General features: G+C 35.5%; 4 protein-coding genes across 4 annotated transcripts; all 4 read right to left on the bottom strand.

Moving 5' to 3' along the window:
• Positions 1-879: 879 nt before the first annotated feature.
• On the bottom strand, positions 880-3200 carry LOC148586066 (UPF0481 protein At3g47200-like). Its single transcript, XM_088515234.1, has 2 exons — positions 2214-3200; positions 880-1191 (listed from the first exon to the last, which is right to left on the bottom strand). Exons 1-2 carry the CDS (start codon positions 3198-3200, stop codon positions 880-882), a joined length of 1299 nt encoding a protein of 432 aa, XP_088371360.1.
• Positions 3201-18510: 15310 nt separating this feature from the next.
• LOC132167849 (uncharacterized) lies at positions 18511-27083 on the bottom strand. Its single transcript, XM_059578884.2, has 9 exons — positions 26880-27083; positions 21709-22012; positions 21445-21570; positions 21093-21343; positions 20747-20980; positions 20482-20574; positions 20301-20402; positions 19763-20204; positions 18511-18650 (listed from the first exon to the last, which is right to left on the bottom strand). The coding sequence occupies exons 2-9, from the start codon at positions 22004-22006 to the stop codon at positions 18610-18612; spliced, it is 1587 nt and encodes a 528-aa protein (XP_059434867.2). The 5' UTR covers positions 22007-22012; positions 26880-27083; the 3' UTR covers positions 18511-18609.
• Positions 22241-23238, bottom strand: LOC148586065 (uncharacterized). The gene is made up of 3 exons (XM_088515790.1): positions 23180-23238; positions 22995-23085; positions 22241-22873 (listed from the first exon to the last, which is right to left on the bottom strand). The coding sequence occupies exons 1-3, from the start codon at positions 23236-23238 to the stop codon at positions 22241-22243; spliced, it is 783 nt and encodes a 260-aa protein (XP_088371916.1).
• LOC148586064 (uncharacterized) lies at positions 23364-25676 on the bottom strand. The gene is made up of 3 exons (XM_088515178.1): positions 25615-25676; positions 24332-25509; positions 23364-23437 (listed from the first exon to the last, which is right to left on the bottom strand). The coding sequence occupies exons 1-3, from the start codon at positions 25674-25676 to the stop codon at positions 23364-23366; spliced, it is 1314 nt and encodes a 437-aa protein (XP_088371304.1).
• Positions 27084-27588: the final 505 nt, after the last annotated feature.

Raw genomic sequence — 27588 nt, 5'->3', positions numbered from 1 at the left:
GTTTATAACATACATTGAAAATAAGTCTCTAGATATTTAATTGTTGTATTAGTATAAATTGGTATACTTATGAGTTATGTCATATTATATATGTATAATTTGTTATTATATAATCAAATGATTTAATGATCAATTGATCATGTGATATAATCATATAAATTATAGTGATAATATATTAATACTTAATTATTTTTTAAAAAAATTGTGATTTAATGATCAAATGATTATATGATATAATCATATAAATTATAGTGATAAAATATTAATACTCAAATTGTGATTTAATTATTTTTTGAAAAAAATTGTGATTTAATGATCAAGTGATTATGTTATATGTATAAATATTTTTCTAATTATAAATTTATAATTATAAAAATTAAAATGCGGTTAGTGGTTAGCAGTTATGATTAGTAAACCCAATAACCGCTAATCGCTAACTATTAGGCGGTTATAGCGGTTAGGTGGTTAGCGATTAATACGGTTAAGCGGTTAATACGGTTAAGCGGTTAGCGGTTAACAGTTATAACGGTTAGCGGTTAGAAACCGCCCGCATTAACACCCCTAATTATAAGGGAATCCACACCTCACATGCTAACCTAGTGTTTCATGTGAAGAGTCCATTGAATATTTCTAATGCAAGTGATTTTATGCTTCTCATTGAAAAATTGTGGGCTTTTTATCCAAAAGAATTTTGCTTTGCAAACACTTTTCTAGAGGCTTCTATGTTCGAATTGTTACATTGCAAATAAAAAACAGCCAATCTATCAGAGTCCAAAAAGAGAGGAATCACACGGACGGCAGAGCATCCATTCACACACACACTCATACAGCAAACAAAAGCTTGAGAGGGAAGATTGGTCATGAACCATTACACAAACTTTAGTGATGAGGTAATACAGAGATAATAGAGCATACAGCTTGTATCAAAGTGAGGATCAACAAGATAACAGCAGCTGTGGTAGAAGCAGCCATCCAACGAGTGCGAAGATAATCTCGTCTCAAGGAAGCCAACCAACCATGTGAAGGATCCTCGTAGAACTTTTTCAAATTGTTACAAATTTCCCAGTAATTGGAGCTCATGGTTGAATATACGATACCTGTGCCTAGATTGTTGATGAAAGTTGCATTGTTGTTACCTAGCCCATTAACCACGATCCTCTTCCGACTAAGTAAATCCACATCTTTTTCACTCTTAAAAAGGAGATGTAATATGAGAAAATAATCGGTAACATGTCCCTTATTCTGATAGTGACATTGCTCCAAGGGCCATGAGATTTCGAGCATAAAGTTCTGTGTAATCGTCCAAGGTAAAACGCGGGATTTTCAACACTCCATTCTCATAGTCTAGGTCAAGTAAGCATTTACTTGAGCGATTCACCTCAAATTAACTTCAATCCCACCTCATCCGGTTGGGTTGCACGGTACAGATACGGTTCTTTTTGAGGTATTATTCTTGGTAGCCTTAGGGGAGGGGCTGACAAAGAAAATTTTCTAAGCAAATAAAAAAAGTGCGTTATATTAATTGGATCAGGATCGGAAAGCAATCCTTGCCTGTTGTAACACTTAAAGTAGAGAAATGTAAGATCAATGAAGGAAGGTAAGTTTCCCAGAGATGCATATGCAAGGTCATATAAATTCATTATTTCTTTTAAAGAATAACTTATATATATAAAGACTTGGTCAAACACAGTCTTTATTTACATGCTCCATTGAGAACCAGCCACATTAACTTGGAACACCAAAACGAAATATCATAAATCTCAAAACAAAACAAATTTTATTTAAAATAAAATCGAATTCAAATTGGCTTTTAGGCATCAGCCATCAGCCATCAGTCCATGACATTAATCCTAACACAGGCCTCTAACGCCCAGAACAATAAAAACAAAAGAAAATTAAAATGACATCACAATGCAATCCAATAAACTTTAGTGATGCGGTAGTACAGAGATAATAGAGCACACAGTTTGTATGAAAGTGAGGATCGTAACAATAGAAGCGGCCTGCCAAAGAGTTGTGCTAAAATAATTCCGTCTCATGTATTCCAGCCAACCAGGTTTCTCGTAGAATTCTTTCAATTTGATACAAATATCATAATATTTGCGGCTCACGGTTGGATAACTAATGCTTGTACACAGATTGTTGATGAAATTAGTTGCATGCTTGCTATCGAACCCACTAACCACGATCCTTTGCTGACGAAGTAAATCCACATCTTGTTTATCGTTGATGAGGAAATCTAACAGGATAAAATAATCAGTAATATATGTCTTATTTGGATAGTGACATTGTTCCAAAGCCAAGAGGTTTCGCACACAAAGCTCCGTGTCATTGTCAAAGGTAAAGCGTGAAATTTTCAACACTCTCTTCTTATAGTCTAATTGAAGGTCAAGTAAACAATTGCTTGAAAGATCCACCTCAAACTTCAATCCTACCCCATCCAGCTGGGTTGCAGTGTACATATGCTCAACAATTTTATCCACTCTTTCTGGTAGGGGACGGGCAGGAGGAAGGTAAGAGTTTCTAAGCAAATCAACGAAATGCAATATTTTCAACTCAGTCCGGGGAGACATATTTTGTCTGTTGTAAAACTGAAAGTACTCAAAGCAAAGCTCGATGAAGGAAGTGGGTCCTGGCTCAGATGGAACTGCAAGGTTAAATAATTCTTCAAAAATGAAGAAAGGAAGTTGATTTTCAAGTAAAATAAAGTCCAGCTGCATCCTAGCAGCCAACCATGGCTTTAATAAGCTACTGTCATCAGGAGTCCATTCCTTGAGCCAATTTCTGAAAAAAAGCTCAAGAATGAAGCTCGCATCCGTTAGGATAATTGTCACAAAATCATCGCTTCTAAGAGCAGTAGTACTCTCTGCATAACATTGACGAACTCTTTCTTCCAAACCCTTTACAACGTGTTTTAAATCCTCCATCTTTATCTTGGCCCGTTCGATGAATGCCTCGAGATATTTCGTTTTATACTTTTCCATGGTTTGTAATTTTTTTTTGCCATGGTGAAAAGGCCCTATTGAAATAACCTGAGGACCGTAAGCTTCTTCGTTCAATTTGCGAAGGGGATACGGTACCCTGTAGATACAAGGTTCAAGTGATAAGAGAGGTTGTTCTCTCTCTTCCTTTTTTGGGATGTCAATATTTACTGAAGCATTTGCTTCTTGTTGAATTTTCGCACTTGCTGGTTCTCCCATCTATATCAAGTTGCCTTTCTTAAATCTCCTGATGACAAAGAATTTCACAAGAGTTACTAGCATTAAAAACATGTTCAATGCTAGTATATAATTTCAGCAAAAGAACATTTTAATTTCTGTGCTTTTAGAAATGCCGAACTCAACGTATTCTTGTATAGTACTATTCAAGAAATATTTACAACTAAATCTACCAGTTGATATGATAATATATAGCTTAAATGTGAGTGAGAATGGTGGAAATTTGCACTAATATATATTTTTTAAAACTTTATAATTTGCACTAGTTGAATCCATATATAGTTAATTAATATATAGTACAACCCATATCAACTTTATTGGGCTTTATCAAAATGGGCAACGCCTACTATACGTTGAATCACTGCAAACATATATAAGCAATAGAGAATGGCATAAAGTGGAGAGTAAGAGAGAGAGGGAGATTACTAACCAGGTACAGAAAAAAAGTATTGAAGCTTTATGTGCCAGTGCCACTCGATCGTATAAATTAAGGATGCCACACGTACACCAATCAAAAACTTCGCGACAGACCTTACTTCATTTTCTAATCGAAATGAAATGTGGATTGCTTTGCTGTCCTCAAACTATGGAATGGGGAAGTTTATAAAGAAACAGAAGTTGCTCTTTCTCTCTCTCTCTCTCACTCTCAATCTCACTCTCATCAAAGGTTGCCAACTATTTATTTGTCGTATATGTCATCCGACACATGACTAATACCACATGTTAATAATACAACATTTATTTTTTAGTCAAGTCTTTTTTGTCACGTCGTACATAGTACAACGTGAACCTCGTTTATGGCAGAGGCCCATTTAAATCCGGGCAGCCACAATTTTTTTTTTTTAGAGATAAACATAACGAAGATTTAGATTTTTTTGAGCTTTTGGGTTATAAAGGAACAGAGAGATCTGGATTTTTAGAAGCTTTTGTGTTATGGAGAAACAGAGATCTGTGTGAGAACTGAGAAGAGACATATGCGTTTTCTGATCAGGAAGAGAGATATTTGGATTTTTTAGAAGCTTTTGAGTTATGGTGAAAGAGAGATTTGTGTGAGAACTGAGAAGAGACAGATGCGTTTTTTAAGAAGAGAGATGAGACAGAAAAAAGGAATGTGGGAGAAAGAAAATAAGTTACCTAGCCGAACCGGTTTTTTGGTTTAATTTTATTTTTAAAAGAAAACAATTGTCACCTCAACCCTAAAAAGACCCCATAAGGACAACACTAAACATTGTAGCATTTCCCTTTTTTTCTTTTTCTTTTTTACCTATGCCTTGACAGCCACGGCCTACAATTGAATCTCTAGCTGCTACAGTACCACAAACCTTTCTCTTAGGCTCATTTAAACCACGACAACCACCATCATTTAAGAGCATTTATAACATACTTTTTATTTTTATTTTTTTTCTTACATGTCCGTTTAAAATGAGGGGTAAATTTGAATTAGTGACCTCCGCTTCATTAGGCGTGATCCCAACCGATTGAATTACCTTTTAAAGACAACATACTCTTTATATATTAAATAAAATCTTCTTCATTTCATTTAAATTGGACAATATCTAATTAATTATATTGGACAATATTTTTTTCCCTCGAAGATTTTCAATTCTTATATTTTAGCTTTTCCTTAAAAATCTTAACAAAATTATTGAAAAATACTCACCTAATAAGCTTTCTTCTTAAGATCCCTAGCCTCCTAAGAAACCCCTCTCCCAACTCTTAATTTTTTTCTTTTTTTTGTAATAATGTAGTAGTGAATCGGGTGATATTCAGGCTCTACTGCCATAATTGAATCACTAGCTACCACACACCTTTCTCTTACATGAACATTGACAACTACCACCATTTAAGAGCATTTAAACCTTGACAACACCCTCATTTGAGAGCATTTATCAAATACTCTTTATATTTGAGAATAGGATTATCTCCGGTCTATTTTGAACTAGAGAATATTTAATTAATAATTAAGATGTATCTAGAGAGATCTTAGGGCCATAAATGGAACATCTGTCCCATTAATATAAATAAGAATAAAATATTATTTATACTTTAAAAATAATTAAAAATTAAAATAATATTTAAAAAAAAAAAAAAAAAAAAAAAACTCAGGGGTGGCTGGACTACTCCCCGTTGGCCTGGGGTGGCTTTGGCTACCCACACCGGCTGGTCTGGGGTGTCTGAAGCCACACCATGACCCATGGGGTTGTTCGGCCACACCCAACGGCCAAACTAAAAAAAAAAAAAAAAAAAATTGTTTGGCCCTTGGGGGTGGTCCGGCCACCCCCAAGGGCCAAACTTAAAAAAATAAAAAAATAAAAAATTGAAAAAAAAAATCATTTGGCCGTTGGGGGTGGCCGGACCACCCCCATTGGGCCTGGACAAGGATCCTCTCCATTTCAAATGAAATGGAGGGGATCCGTTTAATTACTTTTAAGATGGCAGTTTTGTCATTTTATATTTTTTGGACAAAAATAGCCCCTAAAAGTAACTAAATGGATCCCCTCCATTTAATTTGAAATGGAAAGGATCCTTCTCCGTTGGGCCTGGGGGAGGCTTCGGCCACCCTAGACCGGCTAGTTTAGGGTGGCCGGTCTAGGGTGGCCGAAGCCATCCCATGGCCCTTGGGGGTGGTCCGGCCACCCCCAAGGACCAAACGAAAAAAAAAATCATTTGGACGTTGGGGGTGGCTGGACCACCCCTAAGGGCCATGGGGTGGTCCGGCCACCCCTTATGGCCAAGATGAGTCGCTAGCCACCCCTTATTTTTTTATTATTTGATTTATTATTATTTTTTTTTTTATCTTAAACAATATTTTATTATTATTTTTTGTTAGTAGGACATGTGTCCTATTTGTGGCTCTAGGATTTCTGATAAGAAATCTCAGCCATAAACTGGATATCCTCCAGTCCATTATGTTTTAGTTTATATTTTAACTTTTCCTTCAAAATCTTAACAAAATTAATGAAAATACTCACTTAATAGAAATAGGATCCTCTCCAGTTCAAATGAACTAGAGAACATGTTCTCCAGTTAGTTATACCTGAAGGTTATTTTTGGCTTTTCACTTTTTGAGGGGACAAAAATATCACCTTCACTATAACTAACTGGATATTCTATAGTTCAAATCAACTAGAGAGGATCTTAATTTCATTTAATAAGCTTACATCTTAAGAACCCTAACCGCCAAAGAACCATTACAAGACAACCATAATTGGGTCACTAGCTACCACACAGAAAATGATCATCTTCATTTCAAATCCCTTCAATTTCCTCTATTTAGTGCATTTAGAAGGGTAAAATTGTCCAAATTTTTTTGAGATTCAAAATTTTGGACAACACTACCATTCTAAATGCACTAAATTAAAAAAATGGAGAGGATACTTTTCCGAATACACCTTTCTTCTACTTATTTAAACATTAACAACCACCACCATTCGAGAGCATTTAAACCTTGACAACCACCCCATTTAAGAGCATTTAGAACATACTCTTTATATTTTAGCTTTTCCGTCAAAATCTTATCAAAATTAATGAAAAATACTAAAAAATAGGAATAGGATCCTCTCCAGTTCAAATGAACGGGAGAACATCCCGTTAGTTATACTTGAAAGGTATTTTTGTCTTTTCACTTTTTGAGGGGACAAAAATATCACATCCATTATAAGTAACTGGATATTTTTTAGTTCAAATGAACTGTAAAGGATCCTAATTTCATTTAATAAGCTTTCTTCTTAAGAACCCTAACCGCCAAAGAACCATTATAGGACAGCCATAATTGAGTCACTAGCTACCACACACCTTTCTCTTACTCATTTAAACATTAACAACCACCACCATTTAAGAGCATTTAAACCTTGACAAGCACCCCATTTGAGAGCATTTATAACATACTCTTTATAATTTAGCTTTTCCTTCAAAATCTTAACAAAATTAATGAAAATACTCATTTAATAGAAATAGGATCATCTCCAGTTCAAATGAACTAGAGAACATGTTCTCCAGTTAGTTATACCTTAAGGACATTTTTGACTTTTCACTTTTTGAGGGGACAAAAATATCACCTCCACTATAACTAACTGGATATTCTATAGTTCAAATGAACTAGAGAAGATCCTAATTTCATTTAATAAGCTTTCATCTTAAGAACCCTAACCGCCAAAGAACCATTACAGGACAACCATAATTGGGTTACTAGCTACCACACAGAAAATGATTATCTTCATTTCAAATCCTTTCAATTTCCTCCATTTAGTGCATTTAGAAGGGTAAAATTGTCCAAATTTTTTTGAGATTCAAACTTTTGGACAACACTACCATTCTAAATGCACTAAATTAAAAAAATGGAGAGGATCCTTTTCCGAATACACCTTTCTTCTACTTATTTAAACATTAACAACCACCACCATTCGAGAGCATTTAAACCTTGACAACCACCCCATTTGAGAGCATTTAGAACATACTCTTTATATTTTAGCTTTTCCGTCAAAATCTTATCAAAATTAATGAAAATACTAAAAAATAGGAATAGGATCCTCTCCAGTTCAAATGAACGGGAGAACATCCCGTTAGTTATACCTGAAAGGTATTTTTGTCTTTTCACTTTTTGAGGGGACAAAAATATCACATCCATTATAACTAACTGCATATTTTCCAGTTCAAATGAACTGTAAAGGATCCTAATTTCATTTAATAAGCTTTCTTCTTAAGAACCCTAACCGCCAAAGAACCATTATAGGACAGCCATAATTGAGTCACTAGCTACCACACACCTTTCTCTTACTCATTTAAACATTAACAACCACCACCATTTAAGAGCATTTAAACCTTGACAAGCACCCCATTTGAGAGCATTTATAACATACTCTTTATAATTTAGCTTTTCCTTCAAAATCTTAACAAAATTAATGAAAATACTCTTTTAATAGGAATAGGATCCTCGATCTCCAACTCAAATGAACTGGAGAACATCCCGTTAGTTGTATCTGAAGGATATTTTTGTTTTTTCACTTTTAAGGGGGACAAAAATACCACATCCACTATAACTAACTAGATATTCTCTAGTTCAAATGAACTAGAGAGGATCCTAATTTTATTTAATAAGCTTTCTTCTTAAGAACCCTAACCGCCAAAGAACCATTATAGGAGTGGGGAAGAAACTTTTCTTTCCTCCTCCCCCAACTCTTTATTTTATTTTATTTTTTTATGAATAAATAGGGCTGAGTTTGCTGATGCTCCCAACAATCACTGTTTGTCTTCTATCTAGATTTGCTTTTAGCAACGATCTATGGAGTGAATTTATATATATATTTGCAATTTTTTTTTTTTTTAAAAAAAAAAAGATATTTTGAGAATTTTAATAAAATTTAACATAAAATCCTAACATAATTGGGTAATTGAAAGAGATTAAAAGTTTGATACCCTTTGAGAGTTTTTAGACTTTAAGGTAATGTTAAAACGAGTGGAAGTTCATAGAAGTTTAATGAAGTTTGTCCTAAAAATTTTGAGTAATGCTAGAAATAGGACAATTTTTTTTTTTCTTTTTTTTTTTGGTGTCCTTATAAATATGATGTGACTTTTAAAATCACTAATAAATTAAAATTTAATATAATAATTTTAAAAGCCACATCACATTAAAAAAAAAAAAAAAAAAAAAACCTTTGAGTCATCCTCCTATATCATCAAATATGGTGAGATGTGAAAATTAATGCTTCGAGCCACCGCTAAAGCAGGTGAATAAAAGACTTGAGTAAAGAAAACCAACAAACTCCAGCGTCATCGTCTAGCGTCATCATGGGTGCTGTCATTACAACTCTTGGTAGATAGATTATTCAACCTCGCTACGAGTCAAAGTAAACGGGTGCATGTGGGGAGAGAGAGAGAGAGAGACCTTCTTTTTCTTTATAACCCAACCCTCAAATTGTTTGAGAACCACACAGCATTTTCTCCATTGCATTGGCAGGAGCTTAAGGTCTGTGTGTGTGGTGTACTTACGCAGCTTGGTTTCTAAAAGGTGAAACCCCGCCCTTTTCTATTTTTATTATATTTTTATATATATGATCGATCGCACAAAAAAAAGGAAAAGAGGAAGATGAATTTAAACTAGTGAACTACCCATCAGGGACACTCTTCTTCTTATTTCTTCTTCTTCTTCTTCTTCTTCTTATTTATTTATTTATTTATTTATTTTTATCATGTGATGATGTGAAATAATATCTCCCTCTCACTCTCTTAGTTTATACCATGAAAAATGTTAGTTTATATTAATTCTAGTGTCATCTTGTGTACATCTAGTTAAGTTAGCATGTTTCATCTACTATTAATTAAAAAGAAAAAAAAATATCAATGATAAATGGAGCAACGGAGATATATGCAAAATAGATGTGAGAAGGCAAAAGGTGAAAGCCACTCCTTCTTCTTTTTATTTTTTTATAAAAATAAGAAAATAAGAAAAAAATTAGCAAGTGGAATAATCTCTCCCTCTCCCTCTCTGTCTGTCTATTGCTTTTAGTTTTGCAGAAGTTTAACATTCATATGGAGATGTTGCTGTCTAAGATGCCATGGTACACAGTACAATACTCTTCACCAGTACCGCACATCAAGTTTATTAAGGAGGAGTGGCACTTCGAGAATAAGCCTATTGTCGTAATGATGAACCCACAAGGAACTGTGGAAAACAAAAATGCACTCCACTTGATTCGGCGACGCGGAATGTCGGCCTTCCCTTCTACTCGGCGGGTCCAAACCTCATATTCGTTTTCCAGCAATCCTGCATCTGGACCTCTTGCAGTATAGTATTCTTCACAACTCTAAATTAATGAATATACACATACATACCTTTTGTACATACATTTATACACACATATCACATATGCACATATTCATGCAAAGGAAAAATTCATAATGTACCTTTCAATATCTTGTGCAATCAGTTCCAAAAATACACTTTCTTCTATGGAGGCGAGGATAAAAGATGGATCAAACAATTTTCTGATAGTGCAAATGTTGTGGTTAAACATCCAGTCCTAGAGAATGCACAAATTTCCATAGACTTGCGTCGTGTTGCAAAAAGCAACGATGGGAACCTCACCAAGTATTTGGGAAATTTCTTGCTTTACTCTGAGAATAAGAGTAAATGGGTCCTGTTGACCAAATCCAAAGGGTCTAAAAGGATAGTCATTGATCATGGGGTGACGATTCTAAACGTCTTGGAGGAGTTTGAAAAGTGGAACATGAATGTGCATAAGCAAAACTTCGAGGATTGCTTCAAAGAGTACCATGGCAATATTCTTCTTCAAACTCGTCTCCTGCCATAGACATCATGAAATGTTTGACTGTCCTTGTATCGTGGAGGTGCACCATCAGTTTAAAGTTATGATATATTGGCTATTTTATTAAATAAGGAACTTAGTTCCAACAAATTATGATGTACGTGTCTATGTTTGTAACCAGCGTGACTAGTATTAGGAAGTTTGATTGTATAATGCTACAATAAAGGGTATCTTGATAGCGATGGTAATGTTATGCCATGTTATCATTTTATGTTTTTTGCAATTTGAGGGCATCTTTTTTGTGCTTGAAAGAATTCCTACCCTTTATTTTATTTTTTTTTTAATTTTTTGTTAGAATGATTATACTTAAGTCAGGGTCTAAACTCATGTGTGAGGGGGTATCAGAATAATGGTTAAATAATTAAATTTATTATTTATTACAAAGAATAATTTCTATAAAGACTTGATAAAACCCAATTTTACATCCTGCAATGAGAACTAGCTAGCTAGCCACATTAACTTGTGAAAAACTAATCGACTCCAAAATTAAACAATCATGTGCGGAAATAAATCAATCATCAAGAAACACAAAGATTTGTTTACGAAGAGGAAACCATTTAGAGAACTTTCTAAATGTAAAACCTCTCCGGGGCAGCCAAACCCAGGAAATCAACTAAATCAGTAGAATAACAAGAAATATCTTAATGTCGAAGACTTACATAACCTATGCACTTTGACATTTAAGTATACCAGACAAGCGACCCACTTATCTGCTACCGCAGTAGTTCTTCCAGAACATCTGGATTGTTCCTTCTACGTGATCTCCCTTCACCGGAACTCCGGTTGACTTCGATTTCTTCAACTCCTTGATACACTCAAGATCTCTTAAAACCTAATTAGAAATCGTACGTTTACCTATATGCATCGTTTCATATAAATAGAAACTGGACTCCTAGTCCAACCAAAATACAAATTTAAAAGCTAACAACCTTATCTATTATAAGGCGTCCGGACGAGTAGTAAGCTCGTTCGGACGAGAACTAGTTTCTTCGTAAAATATACATGCAACTTACTAGTCGTCCGAACGACATCAATGACCGTTCGGACGAAGCTAGGTTAAATACGCTAATTCTAGTTCTCTGGAGCGGCGCGTCCGGACGAAGGTGCAGACGAGACTTCAGACGAAGCTCTCGGGTTTTTGGCATATCATTCTCGTTCGGACGAAGGTGCAGACGAGACTTCAGACGAACCTCTCGGGTTTTCTTGCATATCAATCTCGTCCGGACGAAGGTGCAGACGAGCCTTCAGACGAACCTCTCGGGTTTCTTGCATATCAATCTCGTCCGGACGAAGGTGCAGACGAGCCTCCAGACGAGACCCTGTGTGATTCACATATTTTGCTTATTTTGCTATCTTTCACACTGCACAATGTAACAAGCTAATTAAAGACAATTATTTTGTTTGCACGAATCTAGCCAATTTAACACTTCTTAAACTAATTAACAACTTGGAACACCAAAACGAAAGTTTATGTGCACATTTGTATGCAGAGTAATGATATAAGGAGAATCATTTCAAATGTGATGTGACTTTTAAAATCACCAATAGATCAAATTTGATCGATATTGAATTTTAAAATTCAATAATAATCATCTCGAATTCAATGATGATTTTAAAAGTTACATCACACTTAAGAGGACTTAGAGCATCCTCATCAAACTCTTCATATTTAACATTTCTCTAAATTTTTAACAAAATCCACAAAAAAAACATTTATCTAACTCTTTATCGAAAGTTAAATTTAAGATTTGCTTTAACTCTTCTATAAATATAAAGATACCAAAAGCAAAAACTATTTATTTTTTAATATTATTTTATTTGTTGGAGTGACATTTTGGTAAATTTCTCACATGGAATCAAAATGAGTGAGTTTCATGACAAATACATTTATTATATCATTGCTCTTGTAGGCGATCGACTTTACTAGCACAAGCTGCACAACAGAGAGACGATGCCACTGCCGAACAACAACCCCCTTCCTTGATGGAAAGTTTCCACATTAAATTGAATCCCTTCAATCGACTACACCAGTAGCCCCATTCAAGAGATACAATGCAACCGTTGAAAGCCACCATTGAGGTATAGGTGCTGTTCCCTTTTTCCCCCTCTCCTGCTTTCATTAGAAGAAGGAAAAAAACAAAAACAAAAAAAGTATCGGTGCTGTTCAGATTTGATTTTTTTTTAATTATTATTCTATGACTTGTTCTCTTCATGCATTAGATTAAAGGGTTAAATACCTTATTCTCCCATGTGATTTAACTTCTTTATTTTTTGCCCCTATGCTTTAATTTTTATCACAGCTAGTTTGCCTAAAGACAAGTACCTTCGTCTAAATTCCATCAAAAATTTGATTAAACACTGCGTCAGCACCAATAACAAATTGAGGTGGTGCCTCTTGGCCATTTACCCCTTTGCCACCCCCATGGCCCATGGAGGTGGTTCGGCCACCCCCAAGTGGCCAGATGGGGGTCACTACAAAAAAAAAGGGTATTTTTTTGACGTGGCAAACAGTAACTCATGTTTGCCACGTCAATAAATTTTGACGGGTCTAAATAAACACGTCAAAAAAAATATTGTTGACATGCCGCATTTTAACAAGTCAAAATTTTTTGACGTGTTAGGATAACTTGTCAAAAGTTTTTAACGTGTTAGGATGACACGTCAAAAACTTTTGACGTGTTTATTTAACACGCCAAAAACTTTTGACGCGTTCATTTGACACGTCAAAAGTTTTTGACGTGTCTAACCAACAAGTCAAAAAAAAAAAAAAAAATTAACATTTGTAATTAATTAGGAAATAATTGATATAAAAAATTTGTATTAAAAAACAATTAATTTTAATTGGCATAAAAAGTTAATTTTGATTGGATCGGAAAATTAAGTTTATCATATTAGTATAAATTAATTGGTATATATGCATACATATATATATCACATGATTGCCAATTAATATCACATGTGTATATATATATATAATCATTCTATATATTGTATACCAATTAATATAATTTTCACATGCATGCATATAATTCAACCATTTCATTAATATTAATTTGAACATGATATTATCATGCATAAATCAGTCTAGTAATATTAATATGATAGTCATATTAATTTTTTAAAAATATATATGACATACTGAATACATTTATTTTATAAGACCCGCAAACCTCACATGAACTCGGCCAACACAAAATATGTAGTCGGTGAGTGGATTATTGAGCCCTCATTAAAAAATATAATTAATTATCTATACATCTACAATATTAATTTATTTATTCTCTAATTAATTGTAATTGTGTTGTATGGATAATGTGTTATATAAGAGGAAAAAAATTATATAATAGAATAAATATAATTTTAATAGAAATTATATGATAGAGTAAATATAATTTTAATAGAAATATAATTTAATATATAATTTTAATAAAATTAAAATTAAAATAAATATAATTTATAATTATATTTTAAATTATATAATATAATTAAATATAATTTTATAGGTTTTTGACGTGCCATCAGTGGCACGTTAAAAGCTTTTGACGTGTCACACATGGCACGTCAAAAACTTTTGATGTGTTGTAGTTAACACGTCAAAACATTTTAACGTGTCTAACCAACACGTCAAAAAAAAAAATTAACATTTGTAAATAATTAGGAAATAAATGATATCAAAAATTTGTATTAAAAAACAATTAATTTTAATTGGCATAAAAAATTAATTTTGATTGGATCGGAAAATTAAGTTTATCATATATTGGATATTGAATATATAAACTTGAATATTGGATATTGGATAGGATATTGGATATTGGAATATGTATTGGATATTGGATATTGGATTATGTATTAGACATTGGATATTGGATACTGGATATTGTATTGGATATTGGATTATGGATTGGATTATGTATGTGGATTATGTATTGGATACTGGAATCGGATTTGGATGTTAGAAATATTGAAATTATTGTATTGGAATATCACTACAAAAAAAAATTGCCTTTTTTGACGTGGCTACAGTACATGTTTTGTTGCCACGTCAGAAAATTTCTGAAGTGTGAATTTTAAAACGTCAAATTTTTTTTTCAGATTTTAAAAATTAAAAAATTATATATTTTCTGACATCAGAATTTTTCTGACGTGGTAGGCCACCACGTTAGAAAAGTTCTACACTATATATATATATCAGTTTTTTTTTTTTTTTTTTTTTGAGTAGTTTTCTGACGTGCGACACCTGGCACATCAGAAATCCCCTCGATACCCAATATTCACATATCATAAAAAAAATAGGTGGGATTTTAAAATTTTTCCCTCTTCTTTTTCCCTTCAACTTTTTCACGCTTCTTATTCTTTCCCTCTTCATTTATTTTCCCCATACACTCTCTCTCCTCTCTCAATCTCCCTTCTGCACATTGCACAGGAGCTCCCTCTAGATCTAGAGGGGAAAAATGAAAGCAGCAGATCGAAGAAGAAAGCAGAAGAAGAAGAAGAAGAAGAAGAAGAAGAAAAAGAAAAGGAGAAGAAGAAGAAAAAGAAAAAGAAAAGGAGAAGAGAAGAAGAAAAAGAAAAAGAAAAGGAGAAGATCGAGAAGCTGGGTACGTTAAAAAGAAAAAAAAAAACGAAGAAGAAGAAGAAGAAGAGAAGATAAGAAGATTTTTTGGTTTTTGAAGATTTGTTGAGTTTGACACTTGTATTTTTGATTTTTTGAAGATTTTTTTGGTTTGGGTTTTGGGTTTGAGTTTTTGAAAATGGAGATAGAAAGGAAGAGAGAGAGAGAAAGAGAAAAGAAGAGAGGTGCAAAGAAATTCCTAAAATCAAAAACCAAATATTTGGGTTTTTGAAATCTTCTTCTCTGCACCATTCACTGTTCACTTCACCGTTCAAGTTTTGTCTGCCGACACTACAGTGCCGACAGCTACTGTTCAATCAGGCGACTTTCACTGTTCAAGATTGGCATCAAACGTGCCTCTACTGTTCACATGTGACCGCTCTGACGCGGCGCTTGCTTTTACTGTTTTGCAATTGGTTGTATTTTGTTTTATGCTTTGTAATCAGCCTATATAACGGGCTCCCCTCCCCCATTGTAAGGCAGTAGTTTTTCTAGAGGTTTATCAGAGTCTCCAGAGCTCTTCCTCATAAATCTTCTTGCCATTCCCCTGTCTTCTGTCTCTTACTTCAGTAAGCACTAACACTTTCTTTTGTAAGCCTATCTTAATCTGTAACGATTTTAATGGAGCCGAGAAGAATATTTTTGATTTTCGTTTCTCTGCACCACGTCAGAAAAAATAATTTAATTGAAAATTAATTTAAATTAATAAATTTTTTAATTGAGAGAAAAAAAAAAATTCCAGAAATTTTTTTAAAAAAATTCCACATTTTCTGACGTGGCATCTCTATCGTGTCAGAAAATTTTCTGACGTGGCAGAACTGATACATCAAGAAATTCATGTATAAATTTTTGACGTGGCAGTTTTGCCACGTCAAAAATTTTTTGACGTGCTGCACATGCCACGTCAAAAAAGTTTTTCTAACGTGGTTGTGTTGAAATGTCAAAAAAACTTTTTTTGATGTGTCGCTTCCAACATGTCAAAAAGTTTTGACGTGGCATTGTAGACACGTCAAAAATTTGGAATTTTTTACACCACCCCTTTTAACCGTTAAGAAACGTAGAAAACCGCACGTCAAAAGCTCATGGTCAAAAATTATCTCCATTTTTGTAGTGGGTGGCCGAAACCACCTCCAAATGGCCGGATTAGTCCATTCAACATAAGTTGTCATAATAATGACTATTGTGTATTTGTGTATAGAAAAATATTAGGTGCTCTCCTTGTGTTCTGCTAGTGTTTTTTCGGTCCTAGGCAAAAATTATTATTATTATTATTATTTTTAAATAATATCCACTTTGAATCAAGAAAACATTGAGAACACCTAACATTCCCGTTGTGATATATATAACACGCACATGTGTGTGTATATATATATATATATAAAAAATCAATAATCTATATTTAATTCTTGATCTCACTATATATCTACTTGCAGATATGACCTTACTTACACCCAGGGGCGGAAGCAGGCATATGGTTGCACTTGTCCCCTCAAATATTTTGAAAATGTTATTAAAATATAATTTTTTTTTTATAAATTTATCCCCACAAAATTATATTTTTGCCCATTTTTAAAAAATTCTTTTAGTTTTGTCCCCCCAAAATTATATTTTTGCCCCCCTTTTAAAATTTTCTTTTAGTTTTGTCCCCTCTTTCAGCTTTAAAAAAATTGAAAAATGCCCCCATTTAATTAATGACTTTTGATTCGCAATATTATTTTGGCTTGACTCTACTGTTTATGGGAGCTCTGAGTGATCTCGTTAGGAGAAAAAAGTTCACATGCACTAAATGTACTTCTGTTTTTAATCCTATAGATCTTTTTAGTGTATTTTAAAACATAACTTTTGTATGCAATAATAACTTACAATTTATAATAAAATTAAATTTAAGACTTATCTATATCTATTTTAGATAAACATACACAAATACATATATAGAGAAATACCATATGTATTTATGTGGTTATATATTCACGTAAGTTCATCTCCCCATAATATAAATCTTGGGTCCGCTCCTAGGTAGCCTTTGGTCATGGGATTACAATTATAAATGTCTTGAAGCAATTTGAAGAGTGGAAGGTGAATTTGGGTAACAAAAGCTTTGAGATTTGCTTTAAAGAGCACTATGACAAGCTTATTCAAACTCGTCATGACCTGCCACGGATATCATGGAATGACTTACTGTTTTTGTACCATTAATGAAGTCCTCTATCAGCTTAAAGTGCTAGCTGTCACATTGACTATTTCATCTAATAAGGGGACTTATTCCCACCAAATCATGATGTACGTGTCTAAGTTAATTTGTAACCAGTGTCACTAGTATTAGGAAGTTTGATTGTGTAACGCTACAGTAAAGGGTATCATTGTTATCGTTTTATGTTGTTGCAATTGCTTGGAAAAACTTAGCTTTTTTGTTGTTGGAATGATTATACTTTAGTCTAAACTCACAAGTGAGATGGTATTGGAATAATGATGGTTTATATATATAATGAGAGTTTTAGGAGGAGGGCGCATAAAATTCAACAAGTGGCATTTTATTTGGCTGAAAAGTGTTTATTTTAAATGATAATTTAGCACAAGATAGACCCCGGGAAGCAGTTGTTTTGAATGACTTGATTTAGATCATTTTTACGGAGTTAGATCTTGTGTAGCCACTACAAGAAAATGATTTTTTTCTGACGTACGTTTTCTGACGTGTCAGGCTGCCTGACACGTCAGAAAACGTCCCTGACGTGGTGTTCCTGACGTGTCTCGCGCGTGAATATTATAAGTGTCAGAAATGGAAAATTTCTGACGTGTCGATTTATAACACGTCAGAAATTCTGACGTGTTATAAATCGACACGTCAGAAATTTTTTTCTGACGTGTCAAATTCAACACGTCAGAAATTTCTGACGTGCCACAAATTGACACGTCAGAAAATTTTCTGACGTGTTAAATTGTGGCACGTCAGAAATTTTCTGACGTGTCACAAATTGACACGTCAGAAAATTTCTGACGTGTCAATTTGTAACACGTCAGAAATTTCTGACGTGTCACAAATTGACCCGTCAGAAAATTTGGTTAATTTTTTTAAATTCTTTTCCACCCCCAATATATTTTTCTTTAGTTTTTTTGAGACTATACTCGAATTTTGGATTACAATTAACCTGATATACAATTTATCCATCAATCATTGCAAATAATTCTAGCAATTTTTCCGTCAATCTATACAAATAACATAAGTCATGTTATTTTTCCATCAATAACAAATAACATAAGTCATAACCTAATAAGTTAACACATCAGACTATTTTTCCATCAATCTTAACACACACAAAATAACATATATATACCAGTGTCAATAACCAACCACAATTATCAAAAAACTATCTCTGTTGTTATAAAAAGGGATATCATAAATACAATTACGTCAACAAAGTAACTTTTATACAAGTATGAATGGCAAACCAGACGGTCAATGCTGATTATTGACATTCATAGCATCTTCTCCATCACCTGCAAACGATAAAAACAAACAATCACCAAACAATATTGACTATGTAAGGGCAATTCATTTATGTCCAAATATTCACCCAACTCAATTGTTGAGTCTAACACAGTAAATGATATAACAACAAGAGGTAAAACGATGATGAAGTTAATTAGCCAAAAATGCATATAAAAAAAAAAACTAAAATTCTCCGCCTCAAGAGCAATCAATGTTGACGTTAAATTTATAGACTCATGCGCTTCATTTTTGCCATGGCAATTATGTGAGATATTTATTAACATTTTAATTTGTTGAGGATATTAACACATAGGACTTTACATATATTCAAATCATGTTATATTATTTCCAAAAAATTATGATATTCATCTAGTTAATACTTGATCGTTTCATACTCTCAAACAATCACATACACTAGATTGTTAATATTCTACAAGGACTATAGTTGTATATTGATCTCATAATACCAATAAAACAGTTCAAAAGCAACGCTCGTACGTACCCACATCCACCACCAAACCAACAATGATATATAAACCAAATTCAACAGGAATTACACAACATTAATTAATTAAGAGAATGACTACAACATATATATCCATACTCTAAATTTATAAGTTGACATATATATAGGTTTTAGAAGTTCACATGATATAGCTAAAGTTCTAGAAACACATTTGACCATTAAAAATAGAAGCAAGCAAGTTAATTCAAGAAAAGGTGGCCACTATTTTCTATCTCCTAAGGCAGCCCAATTGGAATGCTGTATGTGACAAGTCACGCAAGAATTAGTATATGGGTAACAATGCTTTCTGATTTAATACACATGAGGGATTTCTTCTTCAAAAATAATACATGAGGGAGGGATCCTCGGCCCCGCTACTCTAATCTAGGAAACAGTAGGCCCCTCCATAAAACTGAAAAGGTCATAAGATAACACAATTCCATATATATAGGTCATAAGTTATAAGTTATAAGTTATAAGTTATAAGTTATAAGGTCATAAGTTATAACTGAAAAGGTCATAAGTTATACGTTAACATATATATAGGTTATAGAAGTTCACATATATATAGGTAAAGGTCTAAAAACACATTTGACCATTAAAAAATGTCAGTACCTGCTTCGCCGTCGATCGACGATGGCACCACCGCAATATGTGGGGAAGCTCCATCTGGTGCAGAGCTGAACCGCATCATTGCCTCAATCTGGCGCAATCGGGCGTCAAACGCTGCCTGACGTGCATTGTTCTCGGCCACCAATGCATCTATCTCTTCCTTGTGCTTCGCCCTCTCCGCCTCAAGAGCTCTGTCAAGCGTTTCTTGTGATATCATGGAGTACTGGCTGGTGTTTTCTGACCTTGCTTGTGAAGGTGTATAGTATGAACGTATGGAGCCCCGCACGGGCAAAATACCCGATCCAAGCTGCCGAACCCTACCGGCGTATTCAGGCTTATTTCCATGGGCCTGTGCATACGCGTCGTTTGGCGCCCACTTGACCGTTCCCTCTGTGATGCTAGACGACGCTGCAGGGTCGGTGGGTATCAGCTCCTTCATCCTTTTCTGTATGTTACATTCATTATTGGGTCAGTGGGTCATACAACTGTTAATTGCAGATAATTTTAAAGTATATAAACAAAGAATTAAATTGTAGCATACACATCTTTCTTCCACTATCTCATTCGGATAGCTTTTGTTCGCCTTCGTGTGCGTGCTGATGTAACTCTCTGCACGAGTAGGATACTTGCCCAGACGTATGGCCTGCCGAAAAAATAGGACATACAAATATTTTTAAATATATCAAATGATTTGTTGTTTACATGTTAAATTACACACTTACCTCCTCATCTGTCGCTCTGGCATAGCTCTTCGATCCGGTGCAATGGGGCTCTTTATTTAATGCTCGCAAGCTCTTCATTTTGTTCGCATAGTCCTACACAGTTACCATATTGATATGTTAATAATGTAAGGAAATTTGGTTTTAGTACTCTTTATATGCAACACTACACAATAAAGAGGCAATTTTGTTTTACATGACACTCGTACATGTTAATAAAACCATATAATGACACTACACAAAATGAAGAATTTAACTCATGACCTACCTTATTCTGACGAGTACACCATCTCTCCAATAAGATCTCCACGTCTTCGGCATTGTACTCGTCAAGTGTTTTGTCCCCCACTCTTGCCCGTATAGTATCCGGAGTATCTTCCTCCGTAATTGCACAGCGTCTTTTAAGCTCGTACCTCCAAGTCCGCAGCTTTGATCCCATATCCTTGAATGCTTCATTCTTTATGGCTTTCAAATTGAATTCGGGCGGGACGAAAAAGTATGCCTGCACATGTTCAAAATTATTAAATTACAAAAACTAAAATATATGTGTGCAACTTAGAGCGTATATATACATATATACATTATGAGTGTTTTAACATATATGCAACACATACCATCAAGGCGTCCCAAATATCCTCTTTGGTACGCTGCGGTACCTTTAACCAATCGTCCGGTATTCGGACATAATTGGAGCTCCTTACGATATCTCCAGCCATCCGTTTAAACCTCATGGAACTAACGCCGACGGGCTGGCATGCAGCATTGTACTCCATAATGATCCGCTTGCCGGCAGGGACTCCCGGAAACCTGTGCGAGTCACGGATGGTAAACACCTCAATAACTTCGTTTCCCTCTGAATCGGTACCTAATAAATTAAAAAATTACCGATGTAAGTTATGTCGAATTCAATACTAATTACAACTAAATTAAGACATATATACACAACATTCGAACATATCCACTTACTTATGGTGCGGACCTGCCGAGGGAGTAAGTGGTCGCCGGGAGCAGGGTCGGTTGGCTGCGGGCCAGCCGTGTCCTGTGTCGCACCAATACAGTCCTCCTCGGCCGATGTGTCACTGTCGTCGGGACCTGCTATATATGTTTTTTAGAATATTTAGAATTATATGAAATTGTAGTTGTAGTTAAATAATATAATTGATATCGCACCAATACATTTAGAAATTTCCAAAAAACTTGCAATCTTTCCAAAAAAAAATTCGGTCATACCTGCGCTATGCTGGCTATCATCAAGGTGCTCTACATGTCCCTGCATACGCTGTCCAAGCTGGCTCTCTGGCAGATACCCCGTCTGGGCCATGCCTGCCCGACCGTATGGATTATGGAGAGGGATCTCCCCTTCCATATCGCCTGGAAGTACCGGTCGATACCCGTCCTGAATACCCAAAAGCTGAGCAACGTCTTGTTGCTCGCTATCATCAAGGTGGACTGACGGAGACCCAAGCGACATAGGCTGTCGCTTGAGAGACGAGCCCCTGCGTGCTCTTCTCTTCCCCCTATGGCTCATAGTAACCTGCAAAAAATACCACAAATTCAATTAATCACGTATACAATGTATGAAATATTCACTACGTTATGTATGCATGACTCACACGTATGAAATAAGATATATATACTGACGTTTTTTCCCAATTAAACAACTCTATTAAATGCGTTGATGGGCATATAGTGAACAACTACCAATCTAAACATATATATATATATATATATATATATATATATATATATATATATATAGCTTTTATTCAATCACATACGCTTCAATTGGATCTAAGTCGGGTCTGACGTATTGGATATGATCCTGCAGATCCTGATCACAATTTCTAGTCAATATGAGCGGCTCACACTCGTGATAATTGGTACCTGAATCCTGATGCCCTTCACTCTGACCAACGTCGTATATATTTCTTGGTTTGGTCCTTACTGCGCAAACCCAATCCGGGTATCTGCCATCTTCAACGTAAAACACCTGATCAACTTGTGAAGTTAGCACATATGGCTCATCAGTAATCAATTCTCCGGTGTGAACAAGGTTTTTGAAGTTCACAAGTATCATGCCATACTCATCCACCTTGTACCCCTTGTCCCTCGTGGTGTCCGCCCAATCACACCTGAACATAACGTACGTAGTTCTGTCGTAGTACTCAATCTCAAGTACTTCCGTCAACTTCCCGTAGTACGTTTCTCCATCAACAGTCGGCACACACACCCCGCTGTTCTGAGTCCTCTTTCCGGCATCAGATGCAATTGTACGAAACAACTTGCCGTTAACCACATATCTATTGTATCTGACTGCTGACTCCCGCGGCCCTCTACAATGCATTATCAATTTCTCACCAAGTTCCTTCCTACATCGATCATCCAATCGATCGACCTGTGAATATTTACAATACAATGTTAACACTTGGTTAAAGAGTGTTCCAGTTCATTTGGAAAACATTATGCATGCAAATATAATCCGACAAGTGATTTTGTTAACATCACGTCATTCTTACGTAGTCACGGTACCAGTCGCAGAACAGCTCATAATGTTGGGTTTCCAACTGATCCTCTGTTGTTCGCCCCCTAAGCGTATCCATGTGCATTCTACAATTCGATGATGAAGTTAATTATAATTCGATACGGGAAATGTTACAAGTTCATTGAATATACAATATGGCGTAGAATGACATCGACTTACGTTCGCAATTGAAGGAAGTCGTCCGAATTGAACATAATATACCGGTGTATCTGTGTCATTGTGATTCGGTCGAGCCGGACTCGTGTTCCATGTCCCTTTGAACCATCCGGATTTCTTTGTATCCTATTGTGAAATGTTGGTGTATTATCTAAATATCTCGAACAGAACGTCACCAACTCAGTAGCTATGTAACCCTCCGCAATGCAGCCTTCAGGGGCCGCTTTGTTACGCACATTAGATTTGAAAACTCCAAGGCTCCTAAATATGAACGAATATACAATCAATCAGTGCAGTTAATACTTGTCTTGTATTATAGTTAAACCATAAAATATGAAATATTCGTAAACAAAGTTTACCTCTCTGCCGGATACATCCACCTATACTGTACTGGTCCACCGAGTCGGCATTCACCGATAAGATGCACGACCACATGAACCATGCTTGTGAAAAAGCTGGGGGGAAAAACCTGTTCCAACTTGCACAACGTGATATAGACGGCACACTGTAGTCGGTCAATATCCTCTTGTGTCAATGTTGTTGAACATAGTTCCCTGAAGAATGCAGACATCTCAACAAGTGGTCTAACCACGTTGCTTGGAAGTGATCCACGCAATGCAATAGGTAGAAGCTGCTGCATCAATACGTGACTGTCATGACTCTTTAACCCCGATATCGTACAGTCCTTAAGTCGTATACAACGGGAAATGTTCGAGGCATATCCATCGGGCACCCTTACATTTCGTAACACTTTCAAAAAATGTGTCTTATCATCCTTGGACATCGTGTGGGTAGCTTGCCGCATATATGTCTTACCATTCTCGCCAGTGTAGGGATGAAGTGTACGTCTCAAACCCATTTCTTGCAAATCTAAGCGGGCGGCGAAGTTGTCCTTCGTTTTCCCTGGAATGTCCAGTATTGTACCAAGTATGTTGTCCATCACGTTTTTCTCTATGTGCATAACATCAAGGTTGTGCCGTAATAAATTATCTTTCCAATACGGCAACCTAAAGAAAATACTTTTCTTCTTGAATACTACATTAGAAGTATTCGTCTTCTGCTTCTTTCCTTTTTCTTTCGCAGCCTCCCTTGCCTGACCAGCGTTCTCATCCCCAAACACCATCCCTTCTAATTGGTTCATGATTTCGTTTCCACTTGGGACATCAGGGGCACATTCTAATTCGACGTTGCCGTCAAATGTTCTTTTGTTCCTCCTCCATGGATGATCCATGGGCAAGTATCGTTTGTGCCCCATATAACACCATTTATGACCATGTTTTAACCACTTCGACCATGTCGAGTTCATACAGCACGGACATGCCTTCTCACCCCTGGTAGACCATCCAGACAAATCTGCATATGCTGGAAAGTCATTAATTGTCCACATCAACTGCGCTCGTAGGACAAAATTTTTTTTCTTTGAGACGTCGTATGTGGGCACCCCTACATTCCATAGTTCTTGTAACTCCTCAATTAAGGGTTGAAGGTAGACATCTATATCCATTCCAGGTGAACTTGGGCCTGGAATAATCAATGATAGTATAAAAGATGTCTGCTTCATGCACATCCAAGGAGGCAAGTTATAGGGCATAAGCAGTACAGGCCAAGTGCTGTGAGATGTGCTCATGTTTCCAAATGGATTAAATCCATCCGAGGTTAGTCCGAGCCTTACATTCCTGCTGTCCGCTGAAAACTCCGGATGTAAATTGTCGAATGACTTCCATGCTTCGCCATCAGCCGGATGCCTCAATACGCCGTCCTTTGTGCGGCCTTCTGCATGCCACCTCATAAAGCGTGCAGTATGCTCTGACATAAACAACCTCTGTAGTCGTGGTACAAGTGGAAACCACCGCAACACCTTTACCGGACGTTTCTTGCCCGACGATATAGGTTGACCATCCTCATCTAAATTGATTGCATCCATCCATTTAGATTTTCCACATACGGTACATGAATCCAACTCCTTTGTGCCCTTCCAGAATAACATACAGTCATTACGACAGGCCGGTATCTTCTCATACCCAAGTCCCATATCTCGTAAAAACTTTTTCGCCTCATATGTATTACCAGGCAGCGTTTCATCACTCTCAGGCAGCAACTGGTTGATGAACTCTAGGAAGGCCGAGAAGCTTGCGTTACTTAGTCCACCAACGCACTTCAGGTTGTACAAGTGTACAGTCGCACTTAGTTTGCTATGTTTTGTTCCGTTATGAAGTGGTTTCTCCGCCTTTTTCATAAGCATATAATACTTTACTGCGTCACCTTCAGCGGCTTCTTCGTTTACAATGTCTTCACCCCCTTGCACTACGACTTGAGGCTCACAATTGTCTTCCCTGACCACTTCGTGCATGCCGAATAAGTCACGCAACATTGCGTGCATGTCTCCACCCTGATTTGCAGTTGCACCCGCATCTGAAGCCGGGCGATTCGAACCAGACGGTCTATCAGGACCCTGTACATGCTTCTCACCATGATAGTACCATAATGTATATTCCGGCATCATTCCTTTTCCCCCTGTTAAGTGGTCGAATACGAAATCCGGCGGGTGGCGCCGGTTATTTCGACAAATCTTGCAAGGGCAATTGATTTTTCCATCAGGGGTTTTACAGTTACTAACTGCAAACTCCACGAACAGTCTACACCCGTCTCTGTATTCCCTCGTACCCCTAGACTTTGTCATCCAACTCTTGTCCATTTTTCGCTACGTACATAAATTACGAATCAATAATATAAAAGACTTAAAAAATATATACCTCATTTCAAGCACATGCATATATATAAACCTAAATATTTCAACCACGTTAAAAATATAAACCTATATATACATTATCATATAGGTTTAAATTTTTTATGTGCAAATATAATAATATTCATGCATATATATATATATATATATATATATATATATATATATATATATATATATATATGGGGACCCTAAAATAATTAAATAACTAGGTTAGTTATTTAATTAATATGAAGTTCCAATATTCATGGATATGAATTTGTTAGAAAAAATAAGGGGATAGTACCAATTAAAGTGTGTATTCATTTGGAGTACTGTCTCTATTTAATTAATACTCATGTATAACTTACAAATTAATAAGAGATTTAATGTACGTCTCAATATTAAGACTCATTCAATTTAAGTATTAATTAAACAAAGTATGGAATTAAATCTCTATAATTATCACTACGTACTACACGTACTTAATTAGAAGGTCAAATGATTAAAATTGAAATTAAATAATGTTGTATAAATTATTTACTAATTAATAAGCCAACATTTTTCAGCTAAACAAACAAAAAATAAAAAAAATAAAACAACAATCCGGCGACATTTTAAAAACTATTATATTATGAAACAAAAACCTAGCTATCATCAGAAACATCATCTTGCATGCATGCATGTGCATATACAGCGAACGTACAATAAGTAAATAACATTTCAAGCAAAAAAAAAAAATAACAAACACCTCCATCAATTAATACCTACTCACAAATGCTCGATCAATCCAATATATATATTAACCAAACATCATACGGATTCATGACAAAATAAAACATAAATTTGATTAAACAAGACAAAATATATATATATATATATAATAAAACAGTATATATAAAATAAAACTATATATAAATAAATAAATATATATATATATATATATATATATATATATATATATATATATATATATACCTGCAGGAGATCGAGCTGGAGGTAGTTGATCGACGACGGAGAAGTTTCAGCCGGCGAAGTGATGGAGATGGCCGGAGCACGCGCGTCACGTGAGCTGGAGAGAGATAGAGCGAGAGAGAGAGAGAGAGAGCGCGGGAGAGGGAGCTGATGAGAGAGAGAGAGCGCGGGAGAGCTCTGAGAGAGAGAGAGAGCGCGGGAGCTAGAGGGAGCTGTGGGCGCCGGAGGAGAGAAGAAAAAAAAGAATGGGAGGGAAGAAGAAGGCAGGCCGGCGGGAGGAGGTAGCTGGAGGGAAAAAAAAAAAATGGGAGAAATCCCAAATTTAAACGCCAGCGTACGCCTGCAAGGCGTGGCCGATGGGACGGCCAGCAGGCGCTGGCCTTCCCAAGGCCACGCCTGACGCGCCATCTTAGCACGTCAGGAACGCCTGACGTGCCAAGATGGCACGTCAGTAATTATGTATATATATATATATATAAGTTAAATATTTGTATTATATTTTTATTTTATTTTCTTTTTGCTTCAATTCACATAATTTAGGTTTTAATTTAAAAAAGCGTTAAATACTATTTTAGTATATGTGTTTAATTGGACCATTATTAAATATTTACTTCGTGGTATTTGGAGTTGTGTAATTATCAAAGTTAATTTTTCCTTCTTCTTTTTTTTTTTTTTTTTTTTTTTGGTTGTCTAAAACTTAATAGCCATCACG

Source organism: Corylus avellana, chromosome 4, assembly GCF_965113065.1.
Source record: "Corylus avellana chromosome 4, dhCorAvel1.hap1.2, whole genome shotgun sequence".
Lineage (NCBI taxonomy): Eukaryota > Viridiplantae > Streptophyta > Magnoliopsida > Fagales > Betulaceae > Corylus > Corylus avellana.
This window is presented reverse-complemented; position numbering and strand designations above follow the sequence as displayed.